This window comes from Thunnus albacares, chromosome 5 (genome assembly GCF_914725855.1).
Source record: "Thunnus albacares chromosome 5, fThuAlb1.1, whole genome shotgun sequence".
Taxonomy (NCBI): Eukaryota; Metazoa; Chordata; class Actinopteri; order Scombriformes; family Scombridae; genus Thunnus; species Thunnus albacares.
In genome coordinates this window covers 22,250,003-22,269,783 of record NC_058110.1, presented here as the reverse complement: position 1 = coordinate 22,269,783, position 19,781 = coordinate 22,250,003, and the positions used below count along the sequence as shown (strand labels likewise).

General features: G+C 37.7%; 1 protein-coding gene across 1 annotated transcript; it reads right to left on the bottom strand.

Moving 5' to 3' along the window:
* Nucleotides 1–5,169: 5,169 nt before the first annotated feature.
* Nucleotides 5,170–6,416, bottom strand: LOC122982277 (probable G-protein coupled receptor 139). The gene is made up of 2 exons (XM_044351463.1): nt 6,239–6,416; nt 5,170–6,065 (listed from the first exon to the last, which is right to left on the bottom strand). Exons 1-2 carry the CDS (start codon nt 6,414–6,416, stop codon nt 5,170–5,172), a joined length of 1,074 nt encoding a protein of 357 aa, XP_044207398.1.
* Nucleotides 6,417–19,781: the final 13,365 nt, after the last annotated feature.

Sequence of the window (19,781 nt, the reverse complement as noted above, 5' to 3'; positions counted from 1 at the left end):
GTTTCTGATGGTGAAAGATAACTTTTGGAGACAACTCTTCTCTCAGATTCAGATGTTCAAAACTGTCATATTAAACATTCAATGCAAACTGATCAAACAGTAATGTCAGCATGGCAGTCTTACACTCAGTTTAATGCTATGCCCAACATTTCGGCCCTGAAAGCATTTCAGAAGAGGAGGAAGTTTCATTACATTAGTGTTTCTCAAATTATTTGACTTAATTTCTCCAGTTAGGTTGATGTTCTCAAAACAAGACTGCACACAGTGTTCAACTTTTAACATTTTATTAAATGTTATGGTTTGTGGATTAAATTGTTTCTATATACAGTGAATACCTTCTGCTTCCCAAAAACTCAAAACACTGTACAATGTTCCCTTTTTAAAATATTCATGCAAAAGGCCTCAGCCTGATGAAAAGCCAATTTGGGCTTGAAAATTTGTACTCTTTCTAAATGCAATAAAGACATACATAAAAAAAGGGAGGGAAATTTACAGTCTCGTGTGTCCTTTGGAAGCAGAAGTTATGAACAATTTATTTTGGACTCGGCAAAAAAGATGTGTGTGTTCATACTGATTGCTTATATACAATGAGTAAGCATGTTCCTCATGATTTTAAAAACAACGTAGATTTAAATACTGCCATTGGTTTTTCAAAGTTGTTTTTTTTTTTTTTTGGCATTTTATGCTTTCATTAAACAGCCGACAGAGTACATATGAGGTGAGAGAGAGACTGTGAGTGACATGCAACAAAGGTTCCCAGCTGGACGCAAACCAGGGACGTTGCGGTTCATGGCTCTGACTTAACCTCTAGACCAGCAGGGTGCCTCCATATAGCAATTCTTAGCCTGTATTCCCACATTTGCAACTGGAAGCTGCTCAGTAAAACTTTAGTGATCTGCTGGCCACTGTGCAGCTGCACTTAAACAGTCAAAGATCAGTGGCCTTGCACAAGATCTCCACAGCGCTGGTAATAAGGTCAGGGCAAGGCCCCCCCGCCCCCTACTGTTCCTAGACCAGCCACTTTCAGGTTCAGGTTTTTAAGTTTTGGGACACCTGATTGTCCAGATAAATAATTCTATTTCAACACATTAACCACCACATTTCAGGATATGTATTTGCAGCAACACCAAGAAACATGGATGCAAAAAAAAGTAACAAAATCCCGTTTTAAACAAGTCAGTATTTTGTGCTGGGTTTCTTAGAATTCAAAAATGCAGTATTTGGTAAAGTCACCACACCAAAGGAAACTTTATATTTCTCCTGCGGTAAATTCTTTCAAGCTCCTGGCAAGATTTGCCATAATTTTTCATTTGATTTTAGTTGTTATTGTGCTTCTTTAGTGATGGACTCGACATAAACTGAGGCTGTGTGCAATTACACAGCCTCAGTTATGCTGAGGTCAGGCCTCTGTGGTGACCAATCTAGTGTTCCATCTGCAAATTTGCTTTCCAAGTCTTTATCATTTTTTTTTAGTGTTTTTGTGGACGTTGTAGTGGTGAAAGATGGCATTTTTTTTGCCAATCTGTTGTTTTCTCTAAGAAAATCTAAATGTTTTCATAGTTTTGACCATATCCTCTATGCCGCTGTAGGAAATGCATCAGACCATGACAGAATGGCCACCTCACCTCCTCTTGAACACCAACACATTTTCTGACATTTTGTCGTCTTTATAAAACTTCCTTCCAGCCCCTCTGTGGCTTTAGGTAAGTTGTGCTCTCAGTCTCTCGTTGGCTTTCCGTGAGGCTGTTTTCATACAAGACCATTTCACACAGAGTTTCCTCTCTTTGTTTTGACTCTGTTAAGGCAACACTTCACTGGATTACTTTCTGTACCTTCAGGAAGTGACCTATAAGTGATTTTCTTCCATGCAGATATGTTTTTATGTCTTCCACTGAGTTTCATTCTCTGGAAATAGTCTCATTCATACACAGTTTATTTTATGTCTGTCAAACTAAGTTAACTTAGTCATTTCTAAACCTCTCCTTGAAATAGCAAATATGGGATGCCCCTAGAGTGTGTTTGTTACACGCTGCCAACAGCAAATTTAACTAATTATGTATAAATGTGTTGACTGTGGAATACATCAAATAGCTGGAGAGGGCATCAAGGAGAGGTTCTGGGAACCAACTCCTGTTGTTTGTTCTTATAGTAGCTCTCAACTTATCCATAACTTATTGGGAAATGCAATACTTTTTTGTTAGTACTTATTTAATTGTTCCACTAGTTTTGAGGGAACACAAACTCTTACTTTTTCGATGAAAAGCTAAGTTGGCTCAGTTGGCTTAGGACTTGTCCGCAGTGCCGCTGGGGAAAGTAGTGCAGTATTGTACCTTCTCTAGCTTTGGCAAGATCATTACATTTCGTACATTTCTCAGTGTTATTCAGTAACAACTTAGATGTATAGCTCACATTTGCCTTTATGCAATGGCTGATTATTATATATATATATTATATATATATATATATATATATATATATATATATATATATATATATATATATATATTTTGGACAGCTTATGTTTTTCAGAACATGGACCATTGTTAGGGAGTATTATGTCAAGATGGATGGTTAAGATAGCATCTTCATATATATTAGAGTCCATTATAATCATGTTATCCTGTTCAGTGCTGTATTCTGTAATTTGTGTTCTGTTCTGTACACACAACATCTATTGGACATCGGGCGTCTGTCCTGGGAGAGGGATCCTTCCTCTGTTGCTCCTCCTGAGGTTTCTTCCATTTTTTTCCCCGTTGAAGGGTTTTTTTTAGGGAGTTTTTCCTTTTTCAGATTAAGGGTCTAATGACAGAGGATGTTGTATTGCTGTAGAGACTGTAAAGACACCTGAGGTAAATTTGTGATATTGGGCGACACAAATAGGAAGAGAAATAGCATACATTGGAGTTTTGTGAGAAAATAACTAAAATCCACCGTGACTTGTCAAATTATTGAGTTTGTAATGGCCAGTGTTTTTTGGGGGAGTGTTTAATTTGGGAAAACACACATAAATGAATGAAAATAATAATTATTCTTCTCATATTATTTAAACATAGTTCATAGTCTAAAAAAGATCAATGATAGAGAAATATTTGCAAGATATACTGACAGAAACAACCTGAACAGCACTAGTAAGTTGTGTTCAAAGATTATTGAAGTGAAACGGAGGGATCAGAGTTATTTTTGTGACCAACAAATTAAGAAGATATCAGATATTTAGTAAAACATGTATTACCAATTCCACATATTTTTTAAGCTTATAGCCCTTTAATATTTTATCATTAATCAAAAATATTTATTTTTTCTATCTACTGTGAATCTTTTGATCTAGGTTGTGAGCTGCTGTCTACAATTGCTCTTACAGTGATGAAGTCAAATCAAATATGAACAAATGCTTGAATATTAAAATATCATTGGTTCACACAGTTTAGTAATAAAAACTCCAAAAGTCTTTAAATGTATAATTCACTTTGATTGTAAATGTATTTTTATCTCCATATTTTAAAAAACTCTGGGTAGAAATATTCAGGCATGGCATACAGTATGTTCATCTTGTTTGTCTGACTCTGCAAACTGTCTTGCCAAGAGTGAAAAAGTCTGTCAAGTCAGTGCTTGTTCTTGTTTGTTTGCTCTGGCTCTGGAAACCAATACAGGAAATTAACTCTGAAATTTAAACTGTCTTGTCAAACAGTGCAGATGTGTGTCAGGATTGTTATTGTGGAGGCTAAAAGTCACCTCCCTCCTTTAACAGAAGGACAGAATGAGTAAAACAAGTAATACAGTAATAAAGAAAATTAAATTATGTTTTATGGAGTCGCAGTTCAATTAAAGGCCTTACTGTCTGCTGGAAGAAACAAAGTCATTACCCGGTTATGACTGCCATGAAATCATTTCCTCTGTTCCTCAACAGTGGGAAAGTGCACCTGCACAGACTTCCTTGAACACAATAGGCCTCATGCAAAAAGCACTCATACAATCAGTTCAGTTAAAATGCACATGCGAGTGGTTTAAAGGTGCAGTGCATAGAATTTAGTGGCATCTAGAGGAACAGATTAGGCAGAGGTGGAATATCATATTCATTAATATGTTTTAATCAGTGTATAAACCCATGAAAATAAGAATTGTTGTGTTTTCGTTACCTTAGAATGGGCCCTTTATATCTACATAGGGAGCGGATCCTCTTCCACAGATAGCGTCATGTAGCACCACCATGTTTCTACAGTAGCCCAGAACAGACAAACCAAAAACTGGCTCTAGAGAGGACCTTTCATGTTTTGTTGCGAGTTTTGTGGCCACACTTGGAAGTGGAGGGTGAGGTTGGTTGCAATCTGCAACCTCACCACTAGATGCCACTAAATCTTACACACTGGTCCTTTAAGAACATTTGTGGCATTCATCAATTGTTTCGGGTCTCCCACTGACACTCCTAAATTCAGTACATGTTTGTCGCCTGGTTTCTGAAAGCAGGGCTTGAAGCTGCGCAGTATTTTTGCACGTTGGGAACTTTTTTTGAATGAAATTCCCCCACAAATGGAGAGGAACCATTGCCTGTATATAAATATGAACGACGCATCTCCACTTCCTACGTCTACTGAAGCCAAAATATCTCCTTTTCAGGGGCTGCCATCTCACTTGTGTGACATTATTTGGAGCCAGTGCACAGTAGAGTCGGGCTGACAGAGGTTCGAGAGCGGCTGTCACAGCTGTCAATCATGATGTCACACTCCCTTTTTATATCATCAAACAACTAATTAAAAACAAACTTAAAAGAAAAAAGAGCACTTGCACATACATCAGCATGATAAGAACACTGCAGCCAGCCACCAGGGGGCGATTGAGATGTTTTAGCTTCATTTTTGGGGAGCTGTCATGATGTCCATATGTATATACAGTCAATGAATGGAACATGGAGCCAATTTTAGGGTCATGGATTATGCTAATGATCACATCGCACCTCCTCATGAACAGGTGGTATTCATCAGGCTGAAATGAGCGATTTATGACTTCAGGAAATTAAGAGAGTTTGTTGAATCCCACATAGGATTTTCTTATTTTCCTCTTACTGCTTTGTGCAAGAACAAATATAAAAGAAAAATAAGAAAAAACATTCATTCATGAGGCCCAATGTGCTGGTCATTGTGTGTAGCAAAGACACTGGAGGTTTTTTTCTGTCTAGACTTTTGTTTTGCAATAGAAGGACACCTGTCTGACGCAGGCTAAGAACTCCTGGCGAAACTTGGACTGGGTGCAGACGTACAGGTACATGTTTGCAGCAGCATTGGTCAGGCTCAACATGGTGCCAGTGTCAGCTGCTATATTTATCAGGAGATTATAATCATTACGATCCAAAGTGTACATGTGAGTTGTGCGGAGGATGATTTGAGTGATAACACGGGTGACAGACAGCAGGACAAAACTCATGGACACAGTCACCAGAAGCACCACAGATTTTCTCCTCCTGGAGCGCAGCAGGGGCATAACCTTGTGGACCCTGGGGGTTAAATCTGTGGTGATGTGAACACGGTTGCTGAGAGAGATCAGGCGCAGAGTCAGCCCGTTAAGTGTGAGAATGATGAGGAAGGGCAGTATGTAGGCTTGCAATGTTTGAAACCAAACGAGTGCATGAATGAAATGAGATGGGGCCTCTGGTTTGTAAATACATCTGGTCTGGTTGTTCTCGAAGACTGACACATTAGACCAGTAGTAAGGAATGGCAAAGAAATGACTTAAGAGGAAGACAGCTGTGATAGTCCATGCTGCACATCTTGAGGTGCAGATTTTGGTTTTCATTTTCCAAGTGTGGATGGCGACAAAACGTTCCACTGTGAACACAACCACCAGCCACGTTGAGGCATTGTAGGCACCGTAGTTAAAAATATCCCTTAGGTTACACCAGGGCTCGTAACTCCAAAACGGCTCTTGCTGGTGGTACTTAACAGAAAGCTCAAGAACCACAATGAAGATCAGTACAAGGTTGTCAGCAACAGAGATGGCCATCAGATAGAAGGTGCTGGACCTGGAGAGCATGCAGTTCCTCCTCCAGATGATCAGTAAGGTGATGATGTTGGCTAAGAAAAGGACTTGTGTCAATGGAGACATCACATTTCTCAAACTGCCATAAGAACTAAAAGTATCACTGCTTTACACACACATCACATTAACAGCATCATTCAAAATGCCATAAAACAGTATGAAATCAGCCAACAGCTGTAACTCGGACATGGAGTTTAGATGTACTTACAGGGGATGCCCACAGCTGCTAAGGCAGGGTAGAAAACTTCTTGTAGTGTCACCATCCAGTGTTTCTTTTGAGGGCTCATATTCTCTTGTACCACAGACTGTACCATGAACTGCAGCATCATGGAAGCCTCTTCGCTAAATGTGTACATATTGCTTAGGTACAAGTTGGTCACTCCCATCCCCTACGGTCACTCCTACCCCTCAACATACAAACCATGACAGTGTGTCAACAGCCTGGTGTTATGCTGAGTGTTGATTATTAAAGGGGATTTATGACAGTGTGATAACAGGAGAAGAAAAACCACGAATCCTCATTTGATGAAACTGGGTTTTATCTATGTCTATGAGGTAGTAGAAGTTTGATAAGAGAGATCTGTCAAGGAATAGCAATGTCAGTCAGTCGATTGTTCATTGTGGTCCAGCTTGAAATATCTCTATCTATTTTTCATCAACAGGTAAAAACGTAAATTTCTCCAATACTTTGGTTTGTGAACAAATACCTCCAAAACTAATGACATCCCTGTTAGCCTGTACTTAGCTGTACTTGTGTTTAGTGCTAACTAAAGACAAAGATAAAGAACAACATAAACTCATAATTTAAACCTCCATTAACTGATTTTGTGGTCCCTTAGGGGCAGTGGAAACAAGTTCAACCGACATATCATCACCTTTAAGTTATTAACTAGATAGCAAACTGTTGCTTATTTACACATCCAGCAGTTAGAGAACAACATTATCATTCATTTGGAGTTGTGTTTCTTTTCACCTGGTGAATGTAAGTCCAATATTCATTCTCCTTTAGCTCTATTTTTGGTCTTGACCATCTCCTGAGGGAAATATCTGGCTCTTAAGCTGCTAAATACTTCATTATGTTTACCAGCTAGGCGTTAACTGTGTGCAGCTTTTCCCAGAAGAAGTTTTAATATTTGGGTTGGTTTTGATGAACTGAACACAAAAGTTCTGACATTTATTGTTATGTTGTAAAAAGATTTTATGTGGGTTTTTTTTCAGGAGTGAGACAGCTATTACTTCTTTGTGACTTTTCCCAGTGATGCATTGACATAATCAGAAGAAAACCTAAACTTGTTTCCTGCACATCTGCACACATTGCTGTCTGATATGAAGTTCATGTAGCAAACTTTGTTAGCTGCTTTTGGCAGCACTGACTAAGAAATTGGCCAGTTTAACTCAATCTGAGATGACCTGACTAAATGAGAGGCAGTGCACGCTTGCCAGTTCCTGAAATTTAAATCAAACAAGCCAGTTCCTAAAACTTAAATCTGGAAAGAGCTCCAGGAATATAAGGAGAACAAATAATGAAACTAGTGGTCATACACATTTACTGCAGGGCTTGATTTGAAATCAGTTTCCTAATAGGGTTCCCCCCAGCTAGAAATGCCCTTTATATTGTCCCGGCTCAAACCCAGTTTGAGCCAGGACAATATAAAGGACTGAGTTCAAACATGGTGCATTCATATTAAAAAAGGCTGATGGAAGGTTTTCTTGGTTTGGAGGAAGCTCATTCATGACAGAGATGACTGGCTCACCTTCTGATTAAGTTGCCATATGAGTTTGTTGCCATGACAAGTCCACTAAGGCTCTTTCCAGTTGGACTGCATTAAGGTTTCCATGGTCTGAAGTCTTCATCACCTTCCTGTATGACTCTAATAGTCAGTTGACTCTGACCTGGCCATAGATATCATCCTCTCCATAAAGCACAAGCACTCCATTATTTTAGGCTCAACTAGTGGAGTAATGATGACTGAGTCAGTTTGAACACAAATAAGAATCTCATTTGGATGAGCTGTAGCTTCACACACCTCCAGCTTTTTTCACTGATCCTTCCAGCTGAATTCTCATAACCTTCAACACCTCCATGGTCAACCCAAACACCTGAGTGGCATTATGTAAGTTATGTAAAAAGCATTCATTCATATGATCTTCAAAACGTTATAGCACTTTTGTGCTATAACATTTTGAGTAAAAACTGTAGCAAGAGTAAAGAGGACTCATCTGGAGAGGATTTCATGTCTCTGGCTGCATGAAGGGTCATCTAATAATTCACATGTACTGGCTTCTTCCCAGGCTGCCCACAGCGATCTGGCTTTACTTAGCACGACGTACAGCAGGGGTCCCTGCTCCTCCCTGCAGCCACCCACTGAGGAGATATCTGAGTTTACTGATGCTGTGCCAACAACACTGCACAAAATATGACTGTGATTACTGTGTGGTTCAGAGGTTACATAAGGCTGTAAGCCAGTCATTAGGAAAGATGTTTTTAAACATTTCTGAAATCTGTAGTTGGCATGATGTCAGTGTTTGTGGTGTAATTCTGTTGTGGCAGATTATCTCTGTTTCACCTTTTACTGTTACACTAAATCAAACACTTCATGCCAGATTTGTGCAGATTTTGCTACCTATGAAATCAATATACATGAAAGTGATTTAAATTATGGGATGGTCAAATCTTTTGATATCTTCTTTTTATTTTTTTGCCATTTTCTTCCCATATTTTAAAAGTAATGTCCACTTGCTATGCAATAAAAAAAACTATGGAGACTAAATATTTTTAAATGAAAAATTTTATATTCTGACTGTTGTATGTCTGATGTTGTTTTTATTTTTTTAAACTAATGCATCAGTTTCAGTTTAGATAACAAACTTGCTGATTGCGTAAGCTGGTGTGTGGTGAGGCTTCTTTTGTGCTTACGTCAGGATCACTGAGGTCGTTGTGCATCACTGCCAGTCCATTTTACAGCCTAGAGGATGAGTAAATGATTTGGATGTAGTTGTAAAATATGTTAATCTGGTTCATCTAGTTTTGGTCCATAATCACCAGCATTTCTTTTGCCTTTTATAGCATCTGATAATCAACAGTGTTTTGAGCTTCTAATGTGGCTCATGAACATGAAAAAAGACTAACACTGGTTACTAATAAACCTGTGTTGTGTATGTTCTGTGTTGTGTTCTTTTTCAATATAGACATCAATGTTAATTCCATTTGGTGATAAAATTATGCCTTCTTAGCATAACGGCTATGTCTTTCTGGCTTGTCATGAAACATGACTCTTTCGATTTTTTTTCTCACGGTATTGGTGCTAACCTTGATCTGTGAATCCCAACAATTCACACAGATGAGTATCCAAATTTAAATTCCAGTGCCTCTCATGAGGGCAGAACAGCATAAACCTCAAGGAAGAGAATCATAGGAGGCAGATGTCAAACATGAAATAAAGGAAGAAGTATAAAAGCCTACAGTATCATACTGTAAACCTTAACATTTACAGCATAGCTCTTAGTAAATGCTAAATCACACTAATTAAAAGGTGCAAATTATTAACAGTGATTAGCCAGGAAACTAGCAGACACACAGTCTCTGTCGCCATCTGTTGGTCACCAGCCAGCACAGCAGGAACACAAGAGCACATAAGCAGTTTCATATAAAGGGTTACATTTTAGAAGATCCAAAAATGTGAATTCAGTCCAGCAGGCCTATAATAAAATGCCTTTTAAAGCTGTGATGTTACATTTGTGTTGGAACTGTGTCATAGAGATCACTGTGGGGACATTTGAGGCCATAGTTTGTGATGTAGCCTCACTTGAACATTGTGAGCTTTACAGTGAAAGTATTCACTGCAGGGTTGTCGTACTGGTTTGCATAATAGTGTGCCGGTGTTTATTTTATTGTGCTCTACCTCTTGTTATTGAAATAGATCAACAGATTAAACTAGACTATGAATTATCTTAATTTTAATCATGTTTGATTTAAGTTGTTGAGAGATGAAACGATCTCAGAAGTATATCCCACAGAGACATTTGCCCCAGATTTGGCATGAAACCGGCACAGCTGGCATTCAGTCGGCACTGGCATAAGGCATATGAACCGAATATGGCCCAGGTGTGGCAGAAATGGCATCATCTTTAAGGCGGCAAACAAGATATGGGCCAGTTGTGAGCATAGTATTTGGCCCAGATGTCAAATTAGAACTGTGGGTCACATATGTATGGCCGGTCTTGTCCCGTTGTAAAAAGTAATTTCAGATATTTTTGAGAAAGGTGCCAATATTTGCAACATGGGTTTAATGCCTTCAAGATAATCCATCCAACAACATTGCATCAAATAAAATGCAAGATAAAGGGACAGTACCCACATCAAATAAAACACAAATTAAATTTCAAGTATGAAACACCATCAACTTTATTTGTTTGATTGTCTCATTTCATGCTCAAGAAATATTTGGACTATTCTGCCTGATTTTTTAATGATTGTGTTTGAAGTTTAATAACGTTTAATAACTTTTTTGTTTTACATCACAGAACCATGTGATATAAATTATAATAAAGAGTTTTGTGCCATGAATTTACATCATTGGAGATACAGGTCAACTGTCATTGACCTTTTTTTGCCAAAATTTTGTCAAAGAATGAAAAGTATATGGTGCCAACAATTTGCACTGACGAATATAATTGCTACCATATTTAACTTCAAAGGTTGTTGTTGGCAGCAACAGTGAAATCTCTTATCCAGCACATCAACGTATCCACTTTTTTAAGAAGTCTAGTTCAAAACCTTTATGGCTGGACCAGGTATGAAATGCTAGAGGGCTTCTAATTTGAAACAAGGGGTTTTCATTTGAAATGGATACAGGAAGTGGCAGCATTTGGCCGACCAATGGTGTAATTTCATCACTCAGTCACACAACATTTGGCCAGCCAATGGTGTAACTTCATCATCAGTCTATTTATCAACGTACTGTGTCCACTCAATGTAGGCTACGTAAGGCTACATAATGTACAGCTGACACCACCAGAACGAGTATCCCGCCGTTGAGGGTGCTGACTCATTCACTCACTATCCACTCACAGTAATGGACTGAACTGGGATAATAACCAGCAAAGAAGTGCTAAGTGAGAAACTTGCCACTTATCTCTTACACTGTGTCTAGACCACAAGCCTTCACATAAGACTGAAGTGACTGTCTGTCCACTCCCCCCTCAGCAACAGCCGACTGTGCAGTGCGTGTGTGTTTGTGTCATGCATAATGATGCGTATTGACCTTGCTTTAAGGTGCCATTATTCTAGACAGCACTATTTCCTTTCAATATTGTATTAGTGGCTGTTAGAACAAGCAAACTGAAGACATCACCATGGCCACTAAGAAATTGTTAATGCCATATTTTCACAACATTTTTAAAATTTTAACATTTCATGGACTAAATGATTAATTGACGAATTGAGAAAAAAATCGGCAGATTATCCGATAATGAAAGTAATCGTTACTTGCAGCCCTAGTTCATTTTCTTATACTGTGCAAACTTTAAGGCCCTTAAAACATCTTTTCTAAGCCAGCTACTCACTATAGGTGATGAACACATTACATGTGCAAAAGTTATAAAAGTTATAAAAGTTATTTCCCTTGAGGGATTTCTGGGATTGTGTTTTTCTCTGAGCTCTTCTCACTGGTTTGAAGTGGGTGGAACTTGGAAAAGAGATGATGTCACATATTTCCATGAAAAATCAATAAAAAATCTATTCATAATACTGTCATTTTCATCTGGACCAAATATGGCAAGTGTGTGTATTAATGAAGTGGCTTGGTTAAGGTTTAGTTGAGGCTGACATCTGGAACCAGGGCTGAAATTTGTCTGGTCCAACATTGGGTCAGAATAGGGCCAGTTACAGTCATACAGTTGGCTGAGATAGGACTCTGTCATGGGCCATATGTGGTCTGTGTTCTGGCTACCAGATCTGGACCACCCGTTGACTGCAATTCATTGCTGCATTTGGGCCAAGTGTAAGTGAGCTGTGTGGCCAGTCACTGGGCCAGACCAATTTTTCTATGTGGGTGCACTTACAGAGGATATTTGTCTAATTTAAAAACCAGATAGTGGCAGAAAATACTGTAAATGTCTCTTAGATTTACACAGAGGTTGTCTGCTTATAAGAACTGTTCAGCATTTTGAAAAATATGCTTCTTTGCATTCTTGCCAATTTAGATGAGAAGATTTAGATACCACCCTACAATCTGTACGATGAATATGAAGGTACTGTCAGCAGCCAGTTAGCTTAGCTTAGCAAAATGTCTGAAAAAAACTAAAGGTTTAACAGTTAGCCCAGGTTTGTCCAAAGGTAACAAAATCCAAAATGTGGTTTTATGGGAAATTATGTCATAAAAACACATTGTGTCACTGTCTTTATGCTAAGCTAAGCCAACTGTCTCCTGGCTCTTACTTCATATTTAGTGCACAATCTCGAGAGTGGTGTCAATCTTCTCAGCTCCTGGCAAGAAAGCAAATAAGTGTAGTGATATGACTACTTGTAGAAATTAGATATAGTTAAAAATTAAAGGGCTTGTTAAAATTGGGGCACCACCCTTCAATTGAAGGGAAATAAATAAACCAAATTAGGCTGTCTCATAACCAGAAGTTGTAATTCTTTTCAATACAGGGAACACACACAGACAATGACTCACTAATAAATGAATGATGAATGATAAATGAATGATAAAAATGAATAAATTTATTTATGGATAAATGTCTATCAATAATTGAATAAATTAAGCATTAATAAGGAGTATACAATGGAAGAAAAGAAGCAAATAGATGAAAAAATCTTTTTAAATGGTAAGATAACCTAATCCTTGTTTGAGAAGACAGGCACATCAGCAGGTGCAGGAGTGACAACGGTGCTGATTGAGAGGACTGCAATGCATACTGTATGTTAGTGGCTAGTTAGTGAATTCTGTCTCTCTTAAAGAGAGACAATCAGTCCCAAAACAGATTCACACTGTCAATAAAACCTACATTGTGAGCCCTATAAGCAGACTGAAGCCAGTTGTAAAGGCTAAGGAGTCTGCTAAAATGACAAGTGCCACAGCCTACTGTTGGGATGGGACCTGAGATAAAAAGAGACTTTCCACAATATCTTAGGAAATTAAAAAGATTGTTAAAATCACATTTGATGAACTCAGACAGTTGAAGAACTGTGTCATTTGTTCCCATGTGGACTATTACTCTTTTAATTGAGGACAGGACTGATGGCAGTAAACCATGGAGCTTTTTTAGAATGTGTGACTGCATTAAAGAAACACACATTCCTAGATGTGGAATCACCAACAATCAGTTTTGAGGGGGAGAAAAGCAGCTGAGGGGGTGATGGCTGGGTTCTGTCAGGACAAAACAGAGCGCTCTATGGATAGTAGTTAGTAGATAGTAGTTAAGTTTGTTTAAATCGTTTATTCTGCAAGGGCCCTGTTTTTGGTCTGGGAGAAATGGAATTTCATTTCAATGTATGCAAGTACAGAAAATTTATAATCAAGAAATCTTGAATCTTGAAGCTTGGTCTCTGTGTGTTCAGTAACCTTACTGGAGAACACTGTAGCTTCACTGAGAAGACGGGACTCCATGCAGTCACTGCGGGCTAAAGCTAATTTGGCTTTTGATGGTCAGTAAATACCTCCAAACTGCAGTCTGGCAGCTTATTAAACCAAAACATCTCCTTTACTTTTGTCTAAATATGTTAAAGCTGTTTCCCTCTGCTTTTATGCTAAGCTAAGCTAACCATCTTTTGGCTCCAGTTTTATACCCATTGGACAGATATGAGAGTGTTATCAATCTTAATTATTGTTTTACAATGTGTTTCTTTTCATTTAAAAGCACAAAAAAAGTTTAGCTTGTCATCGCTCCAGACTGAACTAATACCTGCTTGTTATTCAACAATCCTACAATACAGCCAACGCCCTCTGCTTTTGCAGGATACATTAACTGAACTCAGCCAGTCACTGATCCATTGGACAGGCTACGTCATCATGCTGAGAGGATTGCACTGCTAAAAAGGATTACACCATTTGACATTTCTCCTGACCAAAACTGCTTAACCACTTTGATTAGAGACCAAAAAAAAAAGAAAAAATATGACGAAGGTAGATCAATTCAGAATATTTTTGGGGACTGATTATGTTCTCGTGGGATTGATGTGGCTGAATCATGGATTGGAGAAGATTATTTGAGGGCAGAGATGTATCAAAGTTACACTCTGTAGAGACAGCCTGTGCAATATACAGTAGTATAAATGTTATCTCTCCATCTACCTTAAAAGCTTCTTTGCAATGTTTGATTCTGTTTAATTCTTTATTAAATATGTAAAAGACATATTTTTTCCTTTGGGGATTCCACAAAAGAAACATAAAACCATAAATTTCATCTGCCATTATACCATAAAAAGGTAATTTTCTTTCAGAATAGCCTTTAAAAACTTAATATCCAGTTTAGCGGGGGGTTTTTTGTTTGTTTGTTTTTGTGTGTTTATTTGTCTGTTTTTTGTTTTATCTATAGCTTCATCCAGCAACTGTTTCATAAAACTATACCCATCTGGTGTTCTCATGGATTCAATTTCATTATTATTTGTCCCGCCAATATTTAATGTTGTGATGTACATACACTAAAAATCACCGGGTTAAAATTTTGCCCACTTTGGGTCAATATGGTACCAACACAATACTGGGTTAATGTTATCCAGAAAGCCACTCAAGACAAAGGGTTGTTTTGACCCAGTTTTACTGTTATTTTTTATTTTACTGTTGAGTTATTTACCCAAACTAAAGCATGTTATAATCTACTCTACTCTTTTTAAACTTACATGTCACGGTTTGTTACTGATTGTGAATAACTTGTGTATCTTTTGAATGTTTTATACAGGAAATAATAATTCTTGTGACAGTTTTTACATAAAGCTTGTTGTATATAACACCAGGTCAAAGTAACAGATTGCTCCTGGGTAAATTTAACCCAGTGTTGTTTTGGTGCTTGATTTCATCCAATGACTTGCTGTTTTCTTTTTGAACCATTAAATCCAGTTTTCTATTAAAGGATTTTGTAGCACCTTTTTTTACAGCCTTCTTTCTGCTTGCATGTGAAATCCATACTTTTCAATACAGTGCTTTATTGAACCCCCTCTCCCTCTGGCACATCTTGTAGAATCCCAATGTCACAGATCAAAGTGAGGTCATTCAGGGGACAAAACCATAAAAACATGGTGGCTAAGATCGCTGGCCAACATGACATTGCATCTATTCAAGTGATCAATGCTCGCACTAGCTGGACGATTCAGTGGCAGGATATTTGTCAGTCATCAGTCAGTTACAGTTTTGCAACACTGCAAGTGAATTGCCCAAAGTTTGTTTCCCTCACATGCAGCCACACTGACATTGTAAGTGAGATGGTAACATGAATTGTCAACCTGATTATCTCTCAGTGTTTTGCATAATTCATCAACTGGGACTCCTTCTCTCTTTTACATCCTTCTATCAACTATTTTTATTTTATAATAGTTGAAATTAATCTTAATTAATTTACAGCCATTCTGCTCAGACACAGTTTCAAAGGCCGTCTTCATTTATTAACATTTATTAAGAACTCTCAAAGAGAGTGGAGAGTGATGTGTGGCCACAGGGATCGTGCTTATTTGGTAGAGCACAGTATTAATACACTTAGTACATCACTTTGATCACTGAACTTGGCATTTATAGTCAGTATTTCTAGTATCTCAACTCATTATTTATGTGATAAAATATAGTGTCTTTGAGTGTACTGAATCTGGATTTTGTTGAGGGTCTGTCTATGACCAGTGATATGGAAATACAAGAATATTCCCAGATGCAGTTAGAGCAATGAACAGTTTATTACACTTAACTGGAAATCTGATATAGCTCTGCCGAATCGATTATTGAAAGTTATTGGGTATATAACATCAGAGAAAAAAACAAGGGTAGAGTAACTTGAATCTTGAGGATATAGAAGCTCTTTCATGATAATGTGGAAAGTCTTGTTGTTGTTTGGATCAAGTCAATTATAACTGTATAAATATGATCTTAGATGTGATCTCCAACTTTCAACCATATACTTCTGTTTAAATAGATTTTCACACATTATTGATATGACAGTGTATTTATGCCACATGTGCATCAATTCCAGTAGAATAGGCATCCAAATGATAGGGCTGTGTGTTACTATGATCCTGCTGTTGGAGGCCACCAGATTCCATAATTGTTGTTTGCAGTCACTGCACCAAGAGTCAGGCTAGCTGTGTCCCCCAGTTTCCAGTCTTAATGCTAAGCTAAGCTAAGTGGCTGCTAGTGTTAGCTTTACGGTATGTTCAGACAGAGCGCAAAGCAAATTTTCTTCTTACATCATTCATGCCCGCTGGACCGTTGGTGTTAATACAGCCCCAAACAGTCACTGTACCAACAGTGCATTAGCTGTAAGCTAGCTAGCAATGGACACACCATGTGTGTGGGAGTGTTTCAGTGTGTTTGTGTTCAGTTCAGCTTCTGAATGAACCCAGAACTAATCACAGACTCCGATTCTTTCTGTTAGTTCCCTCATGTCTCTGTATGTTTGTGAAGCAGATTCATAAAGCCCTGGGATACACACAAATTTTTTTTGCTCAAGTAGAAACATTTTCAGCTCGCATGAACGTGTATTTGCATCAATTTGTGCTGACTCCAGGGAATTCACATCTATTCATATGTATGCAATCACGCCACCTCTAAAATTTGCTTTGCCTTCTGTCTGAAGACACAACTATATTTAATGGACACAAGACAAAAATTAAACTGGTATTGATTTCTGATTTTACTCTCAGCAAGAAAGCAAAAATGTCAAATTATTCCATTAAAGTGCAAGAAGTCTTTACATCTTAACATTTGAACCTGTGATAAAATCAACAAAATATATTTAACAGGAACATGGAATCAGGATATAATATTGACCCGTGCCTCTTTGAAAGCAGCGAGGTCTATAATGACGACCAAGGCTGAATCCTTCTCTGACAGTGTTTATTGCTGAAGTGCGTTTAGGGTTGGGGGGAAGGGATGGGTGGTTGGCAGGTGGCGGGAGCAAATATATATCTTTCTCTGTTGTTCATGGAAATGCTAGTGATGATGACAGACAGATGGTTTGGGGCAGGACCAGAGATCATTTCTGCCTTTGGATGTCCTCGCAGAGTCCAGCTTGGGGACAAATTCAGAACAGCTCTATCTCTCATCCTTCCTCCCAACTGCTCCCAGAGCCCCATATCAGTCGTAAATCTTAACCCTCCCAGGAAACTGTTGCCAATAATGACAAATCTGCCCCTGTAGGTATTAAAGGAATTTCGCATGTTGCACTCTGTCAAGACCTGCAGCACTGTGTGCGCTGCATCAAGGCCACTGATGAAAAAAAGGTTTAAGTTGGTCACTGATGATGATGTTCATGATGGAAAGATGGTACAGACATATAAGATGAGTAATAATATAGGAGGTGTGCAAAAAGACCCCCAAAACTTCATGTGTTTTTCATTTTAAATAATTCACTATGAAAAGCTTGGATGCTTGTATGACAACAAAACATCAATATAGCCAGTTTAATATATAGATATACTGATATATTCTGCTCTACAAATCCAGAGAGCAGCCAAAGAGTGTGGCTATAATGCCTTCATTGTATGCCTTTTTTGGCTATTCCAAGTTATTATCATATAACCATGGCTACATAATACTCAAAAATATATAATACTGCACTCTACCTTTATAAAAATGCTGTATCTACAAACAAGGCACATTTTTTCCTCGTTCTTGTCCATTTTATTTTTGTTTGAGGAGATAAACCACTGTATTATTTACAGTCCATATTGCATATGGATAAAATGTATATCTGTTTTGCCCTGTGTCTGACGATCTACTATTACAGTTCATATGGAAATCTAAAAATGTATCTACAGTTTAATACATTTAGGTTTCCTTACTCAGTCTGATGCCACTACGACCCGCTCCCGGATAAGCGGTGAAAAATGGATGGATGGATGGATGGACTTAAAGGTAACTTCAACAAACCTAATTGTGTAAATTACACCACAGTCAAAAACTGGGATGGCAGTTAGCTACTCTGCTAAGCTAGGCTAGCTACCTTTTAACTGAACTACTTGTTTTCTTCCTTCATCTTGGCTGATTACAGTCTGTTTAGTTGACTGTCTCTCTGTGACAAAGAGTGCAGTAAGTGCAATGGCAGGTGTTTAACAGGCCACAGATTACCAAACCAGAGAGCAGTAGTTGTGGTTTGGTTTGGTTTTTAGATTTTTGTAGTCGTTGCAAGTTTTACATTCTGTTTTCCCAGAAATTATACATTTCTATTGCATAATTATTTTCAAAATGCTGAAACAGATGGCAAAAATCAGATACTTCTCAATTTTGACCATCCGCATTGTGGCTTTGTGGGTTAGTATAGATTGTTTTAATTTCTATTTTATTTTTTGTCGAAGTAGTTATTTGTTTTGTTCAGATTTAGGACTTAATTTAAAGTTAATTACTATGGCTGACTGTTTTTTTATCTGGGGAAAATTGGGTAATATAAACAAAAAGCATGATGAGATCTGAAAACTGCTGTAGAAGCCCTCACTTTGGACTTAAATCACTCTGTAAGTGCAAAAGGTTTCATAAGTAATCATATTACACCCACAGTAATCAGATTACACCCACAATTTGTTAAACTTCTGTCTGTCTGTCTAGTCGTCTGTCAGCCTGCAGACTGTAAGTAGGTTTTCACTGATTTACAGAGAAAATCCTCCTTTGATTGTATTTTTATCCAGCTGCAGCCTCACTAATCCTTTACAAACTCTCACCAGACTCCATACAAATATTTCACCTTTTTAGAGTTAATTGTAAAATGCTGCTGCAGAACTCGTGTTTAGAATAGTTTGGAGAAGGTTGGGGTAGTTTTGGAATTTCACAGTGTAGCAAGTGTCGACATCTCCACTGTGGTTTAAGGAGACAGTTTGACCTTTTACCCAAACATTCAAGCACTTTCTTGGAGTTTTTAAAGTGAGTCCGTGTTTTTTTAAATATAATCACACAAAAGTAATGTTTGTTTTTGTTCTCACGTTCATTCTGATGCAACTGAATCCCAAAGCCTTAATATTTGCTCCACTTATGTCAGTGTCAGACCACCAGCTGCCACAGGAGTGCCAGTAGATGCCTCACTCTTCTCTAAAGTCATTTATAACAATCAGCTACAATAATGAAAAACAAATCCTCCATTTTATTATTGTAATATTATATTATAGGGACAGTGTAGATATAAAGGGAGAGAGAGATGGGGGTGACATGCAACAGAAGACCACTGCTGGATTTGAATCACAGATGTTACAGTTATGAAGCATGTATCTTAACCAGTAGGGTATTGAAGTGCATCATATTATTACATGTAATATGTTAATATTGAAAAACAAATATGAAATAGTGAAAAACAAACAAGTTTGTAAATAAAAATGTGAAAACAACATGCAACCGTCTTTTTTCAAAATTGTATTTTTTTATTTATTAAGTAGCCTACATGTTACTAAACTTATGTTTGCTCAATTATGTTTAAACCTGTGTTTACGCAATTATGTTTACATAACACAATTTCACTCTTACAATAATAAAACAGAGGATTATGTTTACATAACACAATTTCACTCTTGCAATAATAAAACGGAGGATTAGTAAGAGTGTATTTTTGTGCCTTTTTTA